This window comes from Lepidochelys kempii, chromosome 11 (genome assembly GCF_965140285.1).
Source record: "Lepidochelys kempii isolate rLepKem1 chromosome 11, rLepKem1.hap1, whole genome shotgun sequence".
Classification (NCBI taxonomy): domain Eukaryota; kingdom Metazoa; phylum Chordata; order Testudines; family Cheloniidae; genus Lepidochelys; species Lepidochelys kempii.
Window position 1 is genome coordinate 60618489 of NC_136390.1, and position 18553 is coordinate 60637041.

Below are 18553 nucleotides of genomic sequence, written 5' to 3' on the forward strand. Positions count from 1 at the left end.
AGATTACTGGTGTTTCATATATAAAGGAAAAATTTCAAATAAGACTAAAAGTAGAAAAGGGGTAAGAATATTTAATTGATAATGGCCAATGTGCCCCAAACCAATCTTCGGAGAGACTGCTTGACATGGGCACTTATGTTTTTTATTACTGTTGTAGTCCATAGTCTGGAATCCTGGACCTGTATACAGTCTGAGAGCAGGATTTTTCTGGTATTGATGTGTATATGTGATTAAAAAGATTATTTGGATTCTCTGCATCGCCAATATTTTATGGTCCTGTTCATGGAGAGCTCAACGTAGTGCATACAGTACTTGTTTCATGTCATAAATTAACCACTTTATTTCAGATGATGTATAAAACACTTGCTACCGTTGGTATCTTTTCCTCCATATAGCTAAGTATTGTACAGTCAAAGCGCTGTTATCCATAAGCCAGCACTTTACCAGCCCGAAAGCTCTAGAAACCGGCATTTCTGATCGCTCCCACTACGAAACATGATTTTGGTAATTAATTGATCTTTAACTATTCATGGTAAATAGGCCCAATGGCCTGTGATGGGATGTTAGATGGGGTGGGATCTGAGTTACTACAAAAAATTCTTTCCTGGGTATATTTGGGGCCATATTTGGGGTCGGGAAGGAATTTTCCTCCACGGCAGCTTGGCAGAGGCCCTGGAGGTTTTTCGCTTCCTCTGTAACATGGGGCACGGGTCGCTTGCTGGAGGATTCTCTGCTCCTTTAAGTCTTTAAACCACAATTTGAGGACTTCAACTGGGAATTGGTCCTGCTTCGAGCAGGGGGTTGGACTAGATGACCTTCAGGGGTCCCTTCCAACCCTGATATTCTATGATTCTATGATTCAATAGCTCAGACACAGGTGAGAGGTTTATCGCAGGAGTGGGTGGGTGAGATTCTGTGGCCTGCGTTGTGCAGGAGGTCGGACTGGATGATCATAATGGTCCCTTCGGACCTTAATATCTATGACTCTTCATAGGGTTGCCAGGTGTCTGCTTTTCGACTGGCACGCCCGCTCGGAAAGAAACCCCGGTGGCTCCGGCCCGCCCCCTTAGCCCCTCTCCCGCCCCGCTGTGCCTGCGGCGTGTTCGCTATGTGCTGCCGGGGAACACCCAGGCTAAGGGCCAGCGTGCTGGCTGCCTCGATGGGATGGCTCCCTGGGACAGGCCCTTCCCTCTGGGAGACCGCCCTGACGCCCTGCCCGCCCGCGGAGCACATTCCTGCCAGGAGTCAAGATGGCGGCGGCGTCTCCTCCCGCCTGCGCCCCCACGAGCCCGGCGGGGCGGGAGCCGGCTGCGCTGGAATGTGGGCGGGGCGGTGAGGCCGGGCCCAGCCTCCTCCCTGCGCCCAGCCGAGCTGTGTCGGGCAGCGGCTTTAGCGGCTGCGCGCTGAGAGGAGCCGCTCCCAGGCTGGCCGCCCCCTGCGCCCGGGGTAAGCTACCGGGGTGGGGAGGAGAAGGGCCCGGCGGAGCCTAGACGTGAGAGCCGGGGGGGCTGACAGGCCGGAGGGGCGGATGGAAAGAGGAGGCGAGTGTCGGAGGGAGTCGGTCCCTCGCCCCCAGAGATCGCTGCCCCGGGGACACGGTGCGGGGAGTGGGGCTAGAGGCATTCAGAGCAGGGGGTCACCAGACATGGGGAGGGGGAGAGCGACGGGGAAGGAGGACGGGAGGGAGCCTGACAGAGAGCGGGGATGGTGGCACGGGTGGGAACTGCCAGAGGGGGAGGAAGCAGAGATTGGTGTTTGTGGCAAGGTCTCTGCCAGCTTGTCCTTTATCTGCTCTTATTAATTTGTAGTTCTCTGAAGTCTGTTCTTACCTTTGCAGCTGCGGTTGGAGGGGGAAACTCTTGGGCTGTGTGTGGCTACACTAGGAAGCAGTGCTGTGTTTTGGCCCTTAGACCTGGGAGCTGCAGGTTTCCTTCTTAATTTGCGTCTTTCACGAGAGAGCCTGACTTTGGGCATAGGGAGGGAGGGAGGGTTTTAACTTACTGATGTTCTGCCTTCTGGTTGCCTGTGTATTCTCAGGGAATAGAGGAAAAAAAACAACATAAACAGGCAACAAACTATTATTATTAATTTGTAAACTTAATATAGAAGTTTAATTTAACTTTTAGGATGATGGGAGGATTATAATAACTTGGAGTCTAGAAATAAGATGCACAGCATATACGATTTGTGTTTGGTTTTTTGTTTCATAATTTATTTATTTCTTTTCTGCAGGTCAATTATCCACATTAATATTGTTCGGCTTTTTTTTTTTGTCTCTACACCTCCAAGACTATTGTACTCTCTGCTGTGTAGCTTTATCCTGTTTTTTTCCTGTTTAACTCAGCTGCAAAACACAAGATCATGAAGGCTGTAAACCAAGTGGTTCCTTGTTAGAGATAATGTTACTGATAAGAGAAATAGAGATTGTCTCTACCTAGTTCTTGAGGTCTCCAGGGTTGTTTAAATATGGATTTATTTCCCACAACATAAGCTTGAAAGGTTTATTTTGACTCTCAGAGGTTAATACTGAAGTGCCATTGATGAAGAGGAGCTACTTGACAGTTGCCTTTGACGGGTTGAATTGTGCAGCATCTTTTACGCAGGAGGTACACGGAGACCCATTTGTTTTCATCCTTGACATTGTTTCCACCTGGGTTATGGCAGAATTCTGATACAAAAGCAAAAACACATGGGAGGAACAATTTGGAATATAAAGTGAGCATGGTAGGATCTTGAACACAAATTGTTGGAAAAGGAGAGAAGAGGAAGTGAAGGAATGGCATCCAGAGAAAGGCTGTATGAACTTTGGATGCTTTATTGTAACAAGGTAACTATTTTCTCATTTTTCTTTTTTTAGAAACTTTCTTTGCACACCTCAATAGCAGGAGGTATTAGTTTGCTTTGTTGTCCCATGAATGTTTATTTAATAGCTCTATGTGGATTCCAAAACAATTATATAACTCACCAAAAATTAAGATAAAATTATTTGTGACTTTAAATTTTCTTTTCTTTTTCTGTTTAATATATACTACACAAAACCTAACCCAAACAAACCCTGCATTAAAAGAACATTATTAAGGTTGCAAAGTCTAGCACTCAATTTTAGTTCCGGCAATCTTAACTTTTATCTGTGCAACCTTAATTTGGCACAATTCTGTATATTCAATATTATAGTCTTTATCCTATGATCACATAGTATTTCTCCCACAGGAGTTGTTTCATTCTGTGCACGGAATGGATGGTTCCTACTTAATTAGCAGCTGTGCAATATTTTGTTTTCTTCTCATTGTTCAACATGTGGCCCTAGGCCTCATTTACTTCTTGAAACCTTGATCTGAAGATAGAAAAGCCAGTGGTGCTCATCACTACAGTATCTAAGTGCTTCACAAACATTAATTAATTAATTTATTTTCAAAGCATCCTTGTGAAGTGAAGTGATAGTAGTGTTATCCCCATTATACTGAACATTATGTAGTGCTTCGTATGTTCAAAGCACAGATCTTGTTGACTTCAGTGGCAGCTGGGAGTGCACATCATTTCTGCAAATCAGAAGTTTCCACACAGGCGCACAGAGTAATTTTAAATGGGAAACATCTGAAAACATTAACATTGTCTATGAAGTGGTGAGGAATGGAGAGGGTGCACAGGCTGCACCACTGCCTATAGGATTGGTAGGTAATCAAGCTAAATTTCAGTGGTGAAGCTCCTACAAAGTTGGTCATGCCAGAGCACAGGACAAAGCTCATGGCAAAGATTTTAATGGGATGTGATCTGACTACATTTAAGGGCTTTAAAAACGGAGAGGGTCACCTTAAAAATCCTTTTGCCGTGTTATAGACAAGTAGGATAAAGAATGTAGGGTGGCAAAATATGGTCACAGCCATGCAGCCCAGTGCTCCGGCATTCTGTAACCAGTAGAGAAGCCTTTCCCCAATTAATTAAGTAATATAGTTCTGCCCAAGGAGGTTTCACTGTGTTTATTCTGAGCTTTCTTGCATTGTCTTTTCCCTTGTATAGACTCACATTTTCCCTTAATCTTTAGCCTGGTAGGTCAGTCACTGACTTGAAGGCAACATTGTCGTCTGTCAGCCAGCTATTAGGGATATGTCTACACCACGATCTTGAGGTGTGACTTTAGCTCGGGCAGACATATCTGCACTAGCAAGGGTAAAAATAGCAGTGTAGATGGCCACAGGCATCACAGACTTCAAGGTCGGCAATACAAGCATGAGTGACAGATATTGGGTACATACTTTTCCAAGAGACTGAGTGCTACCTTTGTATTATTTCAACCTATAAAGACCCTGCATATTGAGAATCTTAAGGCCATCCTAAAATTCTGATCTGCCGGTAACAGTGACAGGTGAGACTGCTGACCTCTTGGGCTTTTCCTTTATTTAAAAAAAAAAATAGGTTGTGCATAAACAGTCATTTAAAAAAAACCTGATGCTTGTGAGCACTAGATTTCTGCTTTATTTTCATAGAGTCCATCTGCATTACAATAACAATGCTAGTATACCGTGTTCCCTCTGTCTTGGTTAGCGATGTCTGTGCTGTAACATGTTTTTTCTATTATTGTTATAGTGTGTGTAAAGGGAATTGTAGATCTAAAATTTTACTGGTGTTTAAGCCTCGGGCCTGGACAGAAAGGTGTGGACTGATGACTGTTTTAATAAATGGTGAGTTAGTCTTAAAAAAAAAAAAAAAAAAAAAGCTAAAACACCATTATTTAAAAGCGTTCTTTTTCTCTGTATTGGAGGAATCCCCAGCAAAGGAGACCTGGCAAATTTCTGTCCCTTTTGCACAGTCTGCATGGAACAAAGGAGTGGATTTGGATAAGAAAATATGGCCCTAAGTGCCCATGGGGCACCAGTACAACAGTTCTCTACATAATCTAGTTATCACACCTCTGCTCCCACTGTTTAGGTATGGATCCTCAAATGCTGAGAGGTTAATGTGCTAACTCTCTTTTATATGCAGTACTTGCTTCTAGTACTTCATTCTTATGGGGTTGTCTCCCAATTAAATGCTCTTCAGACCTCAGAGTAATGTCTATGATAAATTCAATTAATTTGACTATTTCATCTGCTTATGGAAAAATAGAGGACTTGAGTATTCAGAGCTGTCAGTCTGGCAGTTTTCTCAAGGACTAAATAATTCATTTAAACAACCCTCTGTGCCCAGTGCTATAGCTAAATCTTTGTAGAATGAGTCCAGGTTAGATGCCACATTTGTAAACAAGCTGTCTTCATCCATTGGCACTCTTCTTGTCTCTTATCCTCATTATTATGGGAAATTAAAATGAACTTGACCTTGAGCTGAGGAAGTAACCCAACATGTCTTCTGCTTCTTTCATGGATATTTTCAGTGAAGGTTCCTTAGGGAAGATAATGTAGTTGTTGCCTATCTTATTTGGGGGCAAATATAATATGACTTCTGTCTGTTTCTGTAAATTGATTCTGAGCAAAACTTTTCATGCCACTTTTGCCTGCTTACTTTCAGAAGTCACCATCTGCCACTGGACATTTTAAAACAATCTACTGTCTCAGCAATCTGTACCAAAAGACAATGGAATGTACTGTAACTGACCTCCATATGAAATGTCCCAATGCAAAAGTGAGAGTTAGTGTACCTAACTCTCAGATAACTAATTCCGACCGTTAAACTTATAAACCCTTCTTTATATAAAACAATGATAAATTTTTGTGTAAAGTCTTATATGTATGTGTCTGTATAAAATATGGTGTGTTTGTAAACGGAATAAATGGATTTGTGATCAGACCAGCCTTTCGTATTGTGAGGCCAGGTTGAACCACGTAATTGAAATTGATTCGTTCAGACCAATGATATTGTAGTTCCGTTTCTAAAACAAACTTGGCTCTTGCAAAATTATATTGTTGTGGTAAGAGGTATGCAATTTAACCAGAATATAACCTTTTTTGACATTTAACTTTAAACCTTGTGAAACACGCTCCCCCCGCATATCAGCCTCACTTTAATTTGCATGGGTCTTCCTTGTTGCGTAATTGCTGATTTGACAACGTGATTTATGTCGCAAAATACTACATAAAAGAGCAATAATTTGATGTCAAATAAATAAGCATTCTACATACAGTCTGTGTATAAAGTAACAAAAACTAAATATTTAATTACTTAAAATAGTTGTATATTAGACTAGACTTTCTTGCCTCTACCTATATTCTTGGAGGATTTTGATTTATTTAAAGCAACAGAAGTATAAATGAACTATTTTTAAAAAAAATCAGCTTTCTCACAATTCATTTAATTAGAGGTGATATATCATAGACTTTAAGGCCAGAAAGGACCATCATGATTATCTGGTTTGACCTCCTGCACATTGCAGGCCACAGAACCTTACCCATTCACTTCTCTAATATGCTTAACCTCTGGCTGAATTACTTAAGTCCTTAAATCTTGATTTAAAGACTTCAAGCTACTGAGAATCCACCACTTACTCTAGTTCAAACAGCAAGTGACCTGTGACCTGTGCTGCAGAGAGAGAAAATGCACCAGGGTCTCTGCCAGTCTTACCTGGGGGAAAATTCCTTCCCAATTTCAAATATGGTGATGAGATAACCCTGAGCATGTGGCCAAGATCCACCAGCTGGACACCTGGGAAAAAATTTTCTGTAGTAATTGAGTCCTCCCCCACTAGTGTCCCATCTCCAACCGTTGGAGATATTTGCTAATAACAGGTTTCAGAGTAGCAGCTCTGTTAGTCTATATTCGCAAAAAGAAAAGGAGTACTTGTGGTACCTTAGAGACTAACAAATTTATTTGAGCATAAGCTTTTGTGAGCTACAGCTCACTTCATCGGAGTCGCAGATAGACCATATGCCATTGTAAGCAATCTCATCATACCATCCCTTCCATAAACTTAACAAGCTCAGTCTTATGAACTGTTAGATTTTTTGTCCTCACTGTCCTCTTGGGAGGCTGTTCCAGAAGTTCACTTCGCTGATGGTTAGACACCTTTCATCTAATTTCAAGACTAAACTTGTTTGATGGCCAGTTTATATCTGTTTGTTCTTGTGCCAATAGTGGCCCTTAATTTAAACAATTCCTCTCCCTCCTTGGTGTTTATCCCTCTGATGTATTTATAGACAGCAATTATATCTCCTGATAGCCTTCATTTGGTTGAGACTGAAGAAGCTTGGCTTCTCTTGTAAGGTAGGTTCTCAGTTCCTCTGATCATGCTAGTAGTCATTCTCTGCACCTGTTCCAGTTTGATTATATCTTAAACATTAGTAACCAGAAATGCACACAGTATTGCAGATGAGGTCTCACCAGTGCCGTGTATAAAAACATTTTTCTATCTCTACTGGATAGGCTCTTTGTCAGGCTGAGAGAGAGCGACTTGTGAATACTCTTTCTTTTGAAGTTATCTGTGACCATGAGTGGGTGAAACTTACCTTGTTCTTCTCCTAGCTACAGTGTTACTAATGAAACATTAAAACAAAATTAGTACTTCACAGACATTTAGAGAAGTCGTTCTTGAATTCTAGAAACATATGACAAAGTGTCACAGTTCACTTCTTAAAGAGATTTAAACAAATAATCATTCATGTAGCTGTTTGAATGAATATAAAATGATTGTATTGTAACGAGCAGGCTAATATGTGTTTTGTGCCCCTGCCCTCTACTATATGAATCTGAACCATTTAATTAGGTCACAGTAGTCCCAACATTGGGACAAAGTTAATGGGAATTTTTCTTTGGTCAGGTGGCAGAAACCTTTGCTTTTGAAAGTCTGTCCCCATTGTTAATATTAAATTCCAAGTGTTCTTACTGTGCAGTATAATGACAACACTGTGAAATTCCTAGATGGTCACAGATTTGGTATGGCCTTATTAATTGATAAATATTGTTCTTTACAAGTTAATAAGGAATATCCAACTCAAAGGACAAAAAAAATTTAAACTTGAAAATGATTTAGAATCAAATGTTGAAGAAACTAGAAGAATAATCACTGAATCTTAAGGCATCACATACCATGAAACTGGGGTCAAATGTGCAAAAGCTCAAGAATATCAGAGCAACTGGGATATAACTGCGTAAAGATTGGGTTAATGTATGATTAAACTCTTGTACTGTAAAATATTAAACTTGGTCCTCCACATAAAACCTTGCTGGTGCAGTTGCTTAGAGTAATACAAGACTGACTCAAATAACAAGAATGACAAATTAAATAGCCCAATTAATTTTGTATGGAACAAAAAAAAAAGATATTGTAAGGAATGCTAGCCAACAGTCTATTAATTTACAGTGTTGCTTTATGGGTGAACTAAAATTTTGTCAGTAGGCATTGTTAAAATGGTTATGAATTTCAGAAAGACGAACAGCCACTTTAGGTAGCAAGCTGTTCCTGTTGCAAGAAACAGGACACAAGGGGAAGAAGTTATCCCTTTGTAAAACAAAATGAAACAAACACCTACTAATGACAAAAATGAAAAGCTGCCTAAAAGATCCAACCAATAAAACTTTAGTCAACCTTTTAAAAAAAAATACAGTAGCAAACATGCAAAAGTGTGGGGAAGGAAGTTTAAACCTGATTTCCATCCTCATACAAACAATATTCAATTTTAGCATCTCAGTATGGGTTGAGACCTCTTAGTGTTATTGCAATATGAACATATAATAATGTATTATTCCCACCCTCTGTCTAAAAGAGATTTTCAATAACTCCTATGTGATTTATGAGCCTAAATCCTATTGATTTTATGTACTTTTTTGAAAACTTTACACAAAGAACAATTGAAGAGATATGAACAAAGTCACTGCAATGTAGACTCCTGACATATGTATGAGCGGGTGATAAATAAACATCACATAGTTAACACTATTCTTCTTGTACACCAGTAAGAGCTAATAAAATTAAGGCAGATAATAAGTCAATTCGCTACGAAAAGGTAAATAATGTAATTTCAGGTAGCTAACCACCCTTAAAGCCAGACTATTTAGGATTTAAATTATAAGGTTGAAAAAAAGAACAAAATATTTTTGAGGACATGTTCAAAAATTTTGGACAGAAACAAACAATGGATGAGGTTGATTGCAATGAGACTCCAATGGAGTTTTATTTTAAAATAATGTTCACAAGAAAATGCTCAAGAGCGTGTGGAAGTATCCCATAAAACATTTTAAAACTAGCAATGGGAAATGAAAGGCAGATGTTACTGGGGAAAAAAAATTGAAAAGGGGGCGGGCAGATAGTCACACACGTTGGCAATAAGGTCAGAAACATCTATAGAATCCAAAGAGAAGATTAAGGATTCGTAGTCTGAGTCTCCTTTTAGAATTATCACAATATAGGACACATGATATTTGTCATCCCCATAAGAAAAAGCTATAAATTTGAGTGAAAGTTGGTGGGAAGAATATAGGATGAGACGAGGAATAAAAAGAAATAATAAAAGAATTATTTTGTCCAGAAGCATCAATCAAAGATTAAAGAGAGATCCTGGCTTCTGTGAAAGAGTAATTGAAACTTTATGTGGACAAGAATACAAGCCTAGCCTAAACTTTTTCCAGTGACCACAACTCCAAAAATAGCTGTTTTATAGTACAACACTTAACACATCTGGTTACTGTAGGTGCAGACGCATAGGCGGTGTTGGTAGCACCACCGATAGTTAAGCTTGCCCAGTGCTTCTAATTAAAAGTCCCAGCTTTCAGTTGATTATAACTTTGCCAAACTTTAACTATTTGGGCTGAAACTTTTCAGTTAGGTGCCTGCCTCAGGCTGAACTTTGTTGGAAAGTTTCAGCTAAAATGTTTTTAAGTGGTATTCTTTGTAGTGGTATTTCTTTTTACTTGCTTTATTGAGACTGTAAGTTGTCTTACGTTTTGTTGAAATTCCATGTTAATAAAAAAAATTAATTCTAAAAGTGGACCAGAATGTTTGTATGAATTTTTTAAAAATACAGGTCACTAAATATTAAACCCAAGTGTCTTGACATGCAAGTCAAAACAGACCTAGTTCAAGATCTGGGCTTAGACTGTCAGGGTGGTTTGGTGTTTTGTTTTGTTTTTCTCCTTCAGCTGATATTAATAGCCACCTTTAGCTGCTGTTCCTTTCAAACTTGGACAGATATTACTTGTAATACTGTAGCATGTGGAAGCCATTGTAATATTTTTATATTTCAGCTGAGATGAAGAATGGAAAGTTTTGAAAAGGTTTTAAAATAAGTTTGTGCCCTCTAACACATGTCAAAATGAAGGCCACAGAAGGGTCTTACAATGAGACAGTTTTTTTGTCTTTTTAAATTTTTTTCCTTAACCCCTCCACCCCTCCCCACAAAAACAGATCCCATGATAAAAGAAAATACCCAAAACCGTTTTAAAGACTTATCATAAAGTTCTTCTTTAGATAGACAAGTTCAATTAGAATGAAAGCTATTCGTTGTAGGAGGTGAATTAAGCGCAGTTTCATATTTAATGCTCTATTTCTATTAATTTTTGTTAGTGTTGTCTGAATTGTTTTAATAATTTAAAAATAACTCAGGGGAAAATAGTTGCTGCTCTGCTTTTGTGGTAAGGTCACCAGGAATGAAATACAGGGAAGAGCTTCTTGGCTGTGCAAACTGAAGTCAACTTTGGAAGACTTGAATGACTGAAAAAAGATGCTCAAATAAATTGGTTCGTCTCTAAGGTGCCACAAGTCCTCCTTTTCTTTTTGTGGATACAGACTAACACGGCTGCTACTCTGAAACCTGGAAGAAGATGCACATACTGTTTAACTTCACCCAGGCTTAGTGTTTTGTGACTGCAAGCTAAATTTAACGACTTCAAACAAGTGTCTTGTCAGACAAGTCTGACATGCATTCTGAATTGCCATGCTGGGGATTTTTGCCTTTAGAGCATGGAATGTTAACACTGAAAGTAGCCCCAGGCAGATCTAGCTTTTGTTTATAGCACTCGGTACTTCCTGTATATAACTATAAAAATTGTACCAAACTTTGTTCTTCTAATTCCATCTTGAAGTTTGATGGAAGCACAGTGAAACCTCTTCTTTGTTTTTCTTGCAAGTTTCATGAGGTGATCACGGAAATCTAAGTATAGTTAAACCTAAAAGCAATTGATTTATGAATAAATGAAAACCTGGAAGAGTTTTCAAGGGACATTGCCAATTTGAAACCAGGGTAAATTTTTCAGAGGTGACTTGAGCCTAAGTCCCTCAATCCCCACTGACTTTCAGTGAGATTTAGGAGCCTTGAAAATGAGACTTAGGGTTCTGTGTCACTTAGGTCCTTTTAAAATTTTTACACCTAGTCAATTTAACAAAATAAATCAAAAGTAACTTGATGCTACTTCCTTCACCATTTAAAAAAAACCCTATTCCTAATGCAAAAATTTCATTTTCCTGTTGGTATTCAACTTAATTCAAATGTTAACACTGGATTGCATTTGGTTTTTCATATTGTTGCTTCTGAAAGTTGTCGTGTCCTTCAAGAGAGCATAACCTGATAATTCTAGCTACTTTGTCCTTTGTTTTGGATTTGTGTTTATAAGCCCTGGTCTACCCTAGGACTTTAGGTTGAATTTAGCAGCTTTAAATCGATGTAAACCTGCACCTGTCCACACGATGAAGCCCTTTATTTCGACTTAAAGGGCTCTTAAAATCGATTTCCTTACTCCACCCCTGACAAGTGGATTAGCGCTTAAATCGGCCTTGCTGGGTCGAATTTGGGGTACTGTGGACACAATTTGACGGTATTGGCCTCCGGGAGCTATCCCAGAGTGCTCCATTGTGACTGCTCTGGACAGCACTCTCAACTCAGATGCAGATTGTTTGCCTTTGCTCTGACGCAGGAAGGGGCGACTGACGACAGGGCTTACAGGGTTGGCTTACAGGGAGCTAAAATCAACAAAGGGGGTGGCTTTACATCAAGGAGTATTTCAGGCAGGACTTCACGGAGGGTTCCAATAAGAAATGGTGCACCTAAATTATTGTTCTTATTGGAACAAGGAGGTTAGTCTGGCCTCTGATTGATACATGGCTAGATTTACTTCGCTGCACCTTCTCTGTGAGTGACTGCAGTGTGACCTAGAGGAATGAGTCCCCTAGACGGGGGGCGGGTTTGCAAATGAGTACAAAACAGATCTGGTCTATTTCTTGTTTTGATACATTCCATGTATCTTTTACATCTTTGGCTGGCAGCAGACGGTGCAGAAGGACTGCATGCCATCCACATCTCATGGCTGCTCGGCAGAAGATGGTACAATAGGACTGCTAGCCATCCTCCCCTCTTGCCTGCCCGGCAGAAGATGTTGCAATAGGACTGCTAGCAATCCGTATCACCTGCCTGCTCACCATAAGATGGTTCAATAGGACTGAGTGCAGGACTAAAGAGAATGACTTGATCAAGTCGCTCCAAATTTAGTCCCTGTGCCCATGTCTGTCCAGGCGCTCCTGATCGACTTCACACAGGCGACCAGGAGCACCTCGGACATGACGATGACTGCTACCAGTCCTATTGCATCGTCTGCTGCCACAAGGCAATGGGTTGCTGCTACTGTGTAGCAATGCAGTACCGTGTTTGCCAGCACCCAGGAGACATACGGTGACAGTGAGCTGAGCGGGCTCCATGCTTGCCATGGTATGGCGTCTGCACAGGTAACTCAGGAAAAAAGGCGCGCAACGATTGTCTGCCCTTGCTTTCACGGAGGGAGGGAGGGAACGGGGGCCTGACACTATGTACCCAGAACCACCTGCGACAATGTTTTAGCCCCATCAGGCATTGGGATCTCAACCCAGAATTCCAATGGGCAGCGGAGACTGCGGGAACTGTGGGATAGCTACCCACAGTGCAACGCTCCGGAAGTCGACTCTAGCCTTGGTACTGTGGAAGCGCTCCGCCGAGTTAATGCACTTAGAGCATTTTCTGTGGGGACACACACACTCGAATATAAAAAACCGATTTCTAAAAAAAGACTTCTATAAATTCGACCTAATTTCGTAGTGTAGACATACCCTAAGATTTCATCATTGAAAGCTTACTTTCCTATTGCATTATTTACTGAGTTTAAAGACTGCCTTGCTAGACCTAGAATTTCCCTGCAAATCTAGTATAATAGAATACATTTACTATTTGTACAGAAGTATTTGCTCACAGAATGTAACTTTATATAAGGCAGTCTAACACGCTGGCTAACCTGCTTTATTTTGAAGCTGATTTCTGAAGTAATGGAATGATTGCTGTGGTAAAATACACAATTGACTTCTAAAGTGCCCTGTAAGAATCACTATACTGTATGTTCTGGCAACATTTCTTTTTAAACTATAGCTAGCTGTGAATATTATTACTCCATTAGGAGACTGTGTTATAAAATGGAGGTTTAATGTATGCTATTTTGGTGGGGAATAAAAATATTTGAAAGGCAAGAACAGGGAAACATTTTCCTTTCCAGATTATCTGAGATATCTTTTGCTTTAGCTGACTTGCATTTTTTTTCAAGATGAGTGAATAATGTTGCCATAGTAGCTGTAAATGCTACTGGCCAAATTCTAATCTTCTTTATCCCTGTGCAAACCCATTGAGCTCAAAAGCCTAGAATTAGGGGTCCTAAGTATTTGTGGTTCATTTCTTGATCATTGTGTAAAGAGCTTAGCATGTTTTTGAACCCACTTTTGCTTCCACAACAAGTGAAACATTTTATAATTGTCTTGCTAAAAACTTAGGTAGATAGATAATTATTTAACTTCCACTTTCTAATTTAACCTCTTGGAATTCTGAGCCTTAAAATAACACTGTAGATGTCTTGAAACTCCTAACAGATATGGAGATATATATTAAATGACATGGAGGAATTTTTGAAACCTATCCTGCAAACGATGTGAGATAGTTTTCTTGGTGGTCAATTAGTTGTTTTAGGCCATAGACTTGTGGATTTGAATGCCAAAGATACAAAGAGCTGAGTTTTTTTTTCTTATAAAAATAAATAAATAATATTAATCACAAAAAACTTTGCTAAAACTCTTATTTTTGTAGAAGGTTGACCTACTTTGTAGTCTCATCAATTGAACAGTAGTAAGAATAGTAATAAATAAAATAGTGAAGTCTGACCAAGTTACAGCTCCTCCATTCCCCCACCTCCACAGTGCAAATCAAATTCCCTTCTTTCGATTTCATTTCAGAGTTAAAGCATGCCTACATTCGTTGAGAAAACTAGTACAAGGACATTGGTTTGTACACAGTGATTTGTATTGTTTCTCCTTGTGATGCTATAGTATACCACCGCATAGTTTTTTGTCAGGAGAGTGTGGTGCATCTCCACATAGCAGCATTAAATTTATTTATAATGGTTGCCTGAATTATAGATCTAGGCCAACTCCAGATTTCTGCTTGCAAGATGATGTCAGCAAAGTTTAAGTATGGAATGAAAGATTAGTCTTATTCCATGGCATCTACCACTGTTGCTGTTAGCAGAGCCTTTGGGTAACTTTCAGATGTGAGACACTATATTGTGGGGGGGCTGAACCAGTGGAGGGCAATACTTGTTTTCTTGTCTGTAGCAGACGGGGGATGGCTAACCATGTGATTGTATTGAATTAATTGTACTTGAGCCAAAGATCTTGTCCCAAGTGGCTCAAACATTTGGCTCAATTGTACTTGAGCCAAAGATCTTGTCCCAAGTGGCTCAACCCTAGTAAACCTGCGTTTTTCTCCCAAAACCGCAATCTGAGAGATTCCATGTCTTTTCTGAAATCACCATAGCTAACCTGCCTTAAAATTTCTGAATTCGCCATGAAGTTCCCGGTCAGATTTTTCCGCTTGCATGGCTATAAGCAGACTAGAGATTGGAATGCATTTCTGCTGTTCTTGCACAAACCTCGTGTACACCGCAGAATCAAGGTCGGCATCATTCGTTAAACGTGCTCGTTTTCTTTGAAGGCCATGCTCTTCATCCAGGTTATGAATGTAAGTTCCGAGCTTGTCAGCATTCTTTAGCCATCCACGAAAGGTGGACTTGTTAATGCCAATATCGCGGCTAATCTTTGCCTGAGTTTCGCCATTTCTAGGTAATTCGATAACGTCCAATTTCTCCTGCACCGAGTAAGCCTTCCTTTTGCCCAACATTTCTGACATCTTTCTAAAGATAAATACGGTACTGTACCTGTAAATTTTTATTACATTACATTTGTATGGTGTTCTAGGCCTACAGCAATCGTCTTAGGGCTTGTTTACGCTTCTGTGCTGGGTCGATCTAAGGTATGCAACTTCAGTTACGTGAATAGTTGATGCTCTCCCGTCGACTGCGCTTGCGTTCCTTGTTCTGGGGGCATACTAGAATCGACAGGAGAGCGCTCAGTGGTCTATTTATTGCGTCTGTACTCAAAAAATTGTACTGTACTTAAATTTGGGATCGATGGCCGTGACCGTGTTATATCTGAATTCGCATTATATAGAGGCGCGTTATAGCGAGGGTCCGGTGTAATATCACTTCGGTAATTTGACTTTACGTTTCAAAAAGAGCTTATTGATTCCAAGCAAAACAGCAGTGCCTTCAGTAGGAAAGTAAATAGATCCAGTTTCTGTGCTAGCAGTGAGCATTATTGTAGTTATAGGCTAAGCAAATTAAAGAACACATTCATAGCTATAAACATATGGATTTCCATTTGTAAAGTATCACTCTGTCCCTCCTAACCAAGATGATACTCTAGTAATTACTGAAATAATGGCTCCCTTTTTCCCTCTTTTCTGTTTGTTGAAGTCTTTACATGCCTGTGACTGTCAATCCACGTGTTTGCTGAAAATGATTTGCTGTAGGGTTATTAGAGAATAAATGACTACAGCTTCTATATTTAAAAATTTTGAAACCATATCAAGAAAAGTAAATCTGATATTTTAATAATAGTTTAATCTGAAGCCAGCAACATTTAAAAAACATTTTATGCTATTTTTAGACACTTCTTTTTGGATTTTCTTTCTGAATTCCTGTCCACCATTTACTTTTGGTTGTCTGTGTATTCAACTTCTCAAGCCAACAGCTGGCTGCCCTGGTCCCATCTAGGAGAGATGGATACCACAATGGATTGATTTAAATCATCAATTTTAATCATAATTTTAATCAGAAAGCAGGTTTGAAACCTTGATTTAAAAATTGATTTTAATTTTGTTTTGCATTTGTAATTTTTATTTATTTTTCTAAAGAGAGGTTCATTCTCATTGGTTAGTATATCCATTTAAAAGATGTAGCTTTGCAAAGAAATATGGATTTACACTGTTTGGTAGTTTTTGCTAATCAGGAAGATACACTATGTTTATATACATGTATCCAAGCAATTGTATAGCTTAATTTACGTTTATTCAGGTTCTTAATTTTTACTATCATGTTAGAAAATGGAGAAAACCTGGATTTGTGCTGGAAATGGCCCAACTTGATTATCATACACATTGTAAGGAGAGTGATCACTTTAGATAAGCTATTACCAGCAGGAGAGTGGGGTGGGAGGAGGTATTTTTTCATGCTTTGTGTGTATATAAAAAGATCTTCTACGCTTTCCACAGTATGCATCCGATGAAGTGAGCTGTAGCTCACGAAAGCTTATGCTCAAATAAATTGGTTAGTCGCTAAGGTGCCACAAGTACTCCTTTTCTTAATGAGGCATTTCTTATTTAATAGATTTTTTTTTTTTACTCATTTGTGTCAAGCTGCTTTTGGATGGAAATTGGAATTCAATTAAAAATACATAAAAACAGGCTGTGTGTGCAGAAAATTTCTTCTGCACAAATTTTTGTGCATGCGGTGTGTTTCCGTGTGTGCGGGGTTTAGGATCTGTGTGCACGTGCACAGCTTATAGGGAACAGTGCCTGAGAGTGTTTAGCTAGAAAAGAGAAAGTGAGATTGGGAGGGAGGGAGGGAGAAGGGGGATAAGAAGAGCCAAAGAGATTGGAAAAGCTTAAATGGGAAGGAAGAACAAAATGCAATGCAAGGAGAAAGCAGAAGGAGAGGGAAGGAAAGAGAGAAGAACAGGCACTGGGGAGGAGGGAAAGATCTGTCTATATATCATAGCACTGCACCTTAAATCAAATTGTGGCCTCCTTCAGGGCACTCCATTCAGGTCTCAGGCCCCTAGTCATCACCTGTTTCAGAGTGGAAGCCTGTGTTTCTCTCCCTCCAGACCCAGGGATTTAGGCTGGAATTCCTTCTGCAATTCACTGTGGTCATTTTAGCACGTCTGAGTTTAGTTCAGGACCTTCCATCCTATTCTCTCCCGGGGCAGTGACAGGGTTAACTAGTGACCAGCCAGCCTTCAAAGTGACCAGCTTTTGTTCTGAATAAATACATTTTCTCTATAAAACAGAGTATCTTGAAAATGATTAACAGTTTATGTGCCTGCCTGTTTTAGGAGGTGTCACCCATCTGGTAGGGGTTTGGGATTAGAAAGAGGTGTCCATACTACAAGTGTTACTTATGGAGAAAGGCTTTCTCAACAAGGAAGCCTTTGCAGCCTTTCCTACAGATGGTCATACTGGATTTGCCCGATCGCCTCTGGTAGATTATTCCATAGCTGTATCCCATTGACTAAGAATGTTTTGTCTCCCACTTTACATGCTTTTCCTGAGCTTTTTGATCTGCGTTGTCTCAGAGAAGTGCAGCTGTCGCAAAAATGGAATAGAGTATGGGAAAAGCAAAAAAGGCAGAACAAAAATAAGTTGAATGCCAAAATTTTATGATAAATAATATGTGAATGTTTGAATTTACACTATGTGTATGTTTAGATATTGCGAAAGCATCCCTGCCAGGGAAGGCTTATCTCTGGTTCATCAGTTTACTTTTGAAAAATCAAACTTTTTGCCCTTTGAAATGAGTGTTCACCAAATGACAGAGATTCTGACAAACTTTCCCAGGGGACGCTACTTCCAACGTTTCTGCCAAGGTTACCTCCCTCTTTCCCTCTGCAAACTACTCACTTTGAACCCTGCAGTGTAAGGGAGGAATGTAGAGGAAGATAGGAATGTATTGGGGGTGGGGTGGGGGGTGGAGCTTTAGTGACATCGCCCACTGAAATGCCAGCAACCCTTAAAACTGCCCTTAGTGGTGCCCTGAGAATGGAATTTGGCCTCTAGTCAAGAGAGAGTGAATGTAACTAATATGCTCTAACGAGACGAACAAGTTTTTGTTTCTCTGCTAGTCCCAGGTCTACTTCTTTCCATACTGGTGTGCAGGTAGTGACTAATTTGTAAATTGCACATGAATGAATCTTTTTAAAAGACAAACAAACTAGCCAAAGGCTCCTGTTTTTCTGGGAGTGAGTCACCATTCAGTATTGGTATATAGTGTGTTTTTTGTTTTTTGTTGTTTTTTACTTTACTTTAGAATAGGCTACCAATGAGTCTTTAATGCCTTTACACAACAAACTTTTTGTCCATAAGACACTGAAACTAATTTACTAACGTGTCAACCAGTCGTTCTATGATCACTTGGTCTTTCCCCTCACCCTCTGTCTTGTCTATTTAGATTATGAGGTCTTCGCAGCAGGGATGATTTTAGTATTTATACAGCACCCAGCACAATTCTGAGAGTT

At 39.8% G+C, this 18553-nt stretch overlaps 1 protein-coding gene across 6 annotated transcripts in view; it reads left to right on the top strand.

Annotated features, from left to right (window-relative positions):
- Window positions 1–1206: 1206 nt before the first annotated feature.
- Window positions 1207–18553, top strand: part of NBEAL1 (neurobeachin like 1) — a 126838-nt gene continuing 109491 nt past the window's right edge. For 2 of the 6 annotated variants that reach the window (XM_073306474.2, XM_073306478.2), the window contains exons 1-2: window positions 1209–1446; window positions 2233–2827. In XM_073306474.2, coding sequence (XP_073162575.1) covers window positions 2777–2827 — 51 coding nt within the window. In that variant the 5' untranslated portion in view covers window positions 1209–1446; window positions 2233–2776. The other 4 variants (XM_073306480.2, XM_073306479.2, XM_073306475.1 and 1 more) reach the window with 4 other exon arrangements.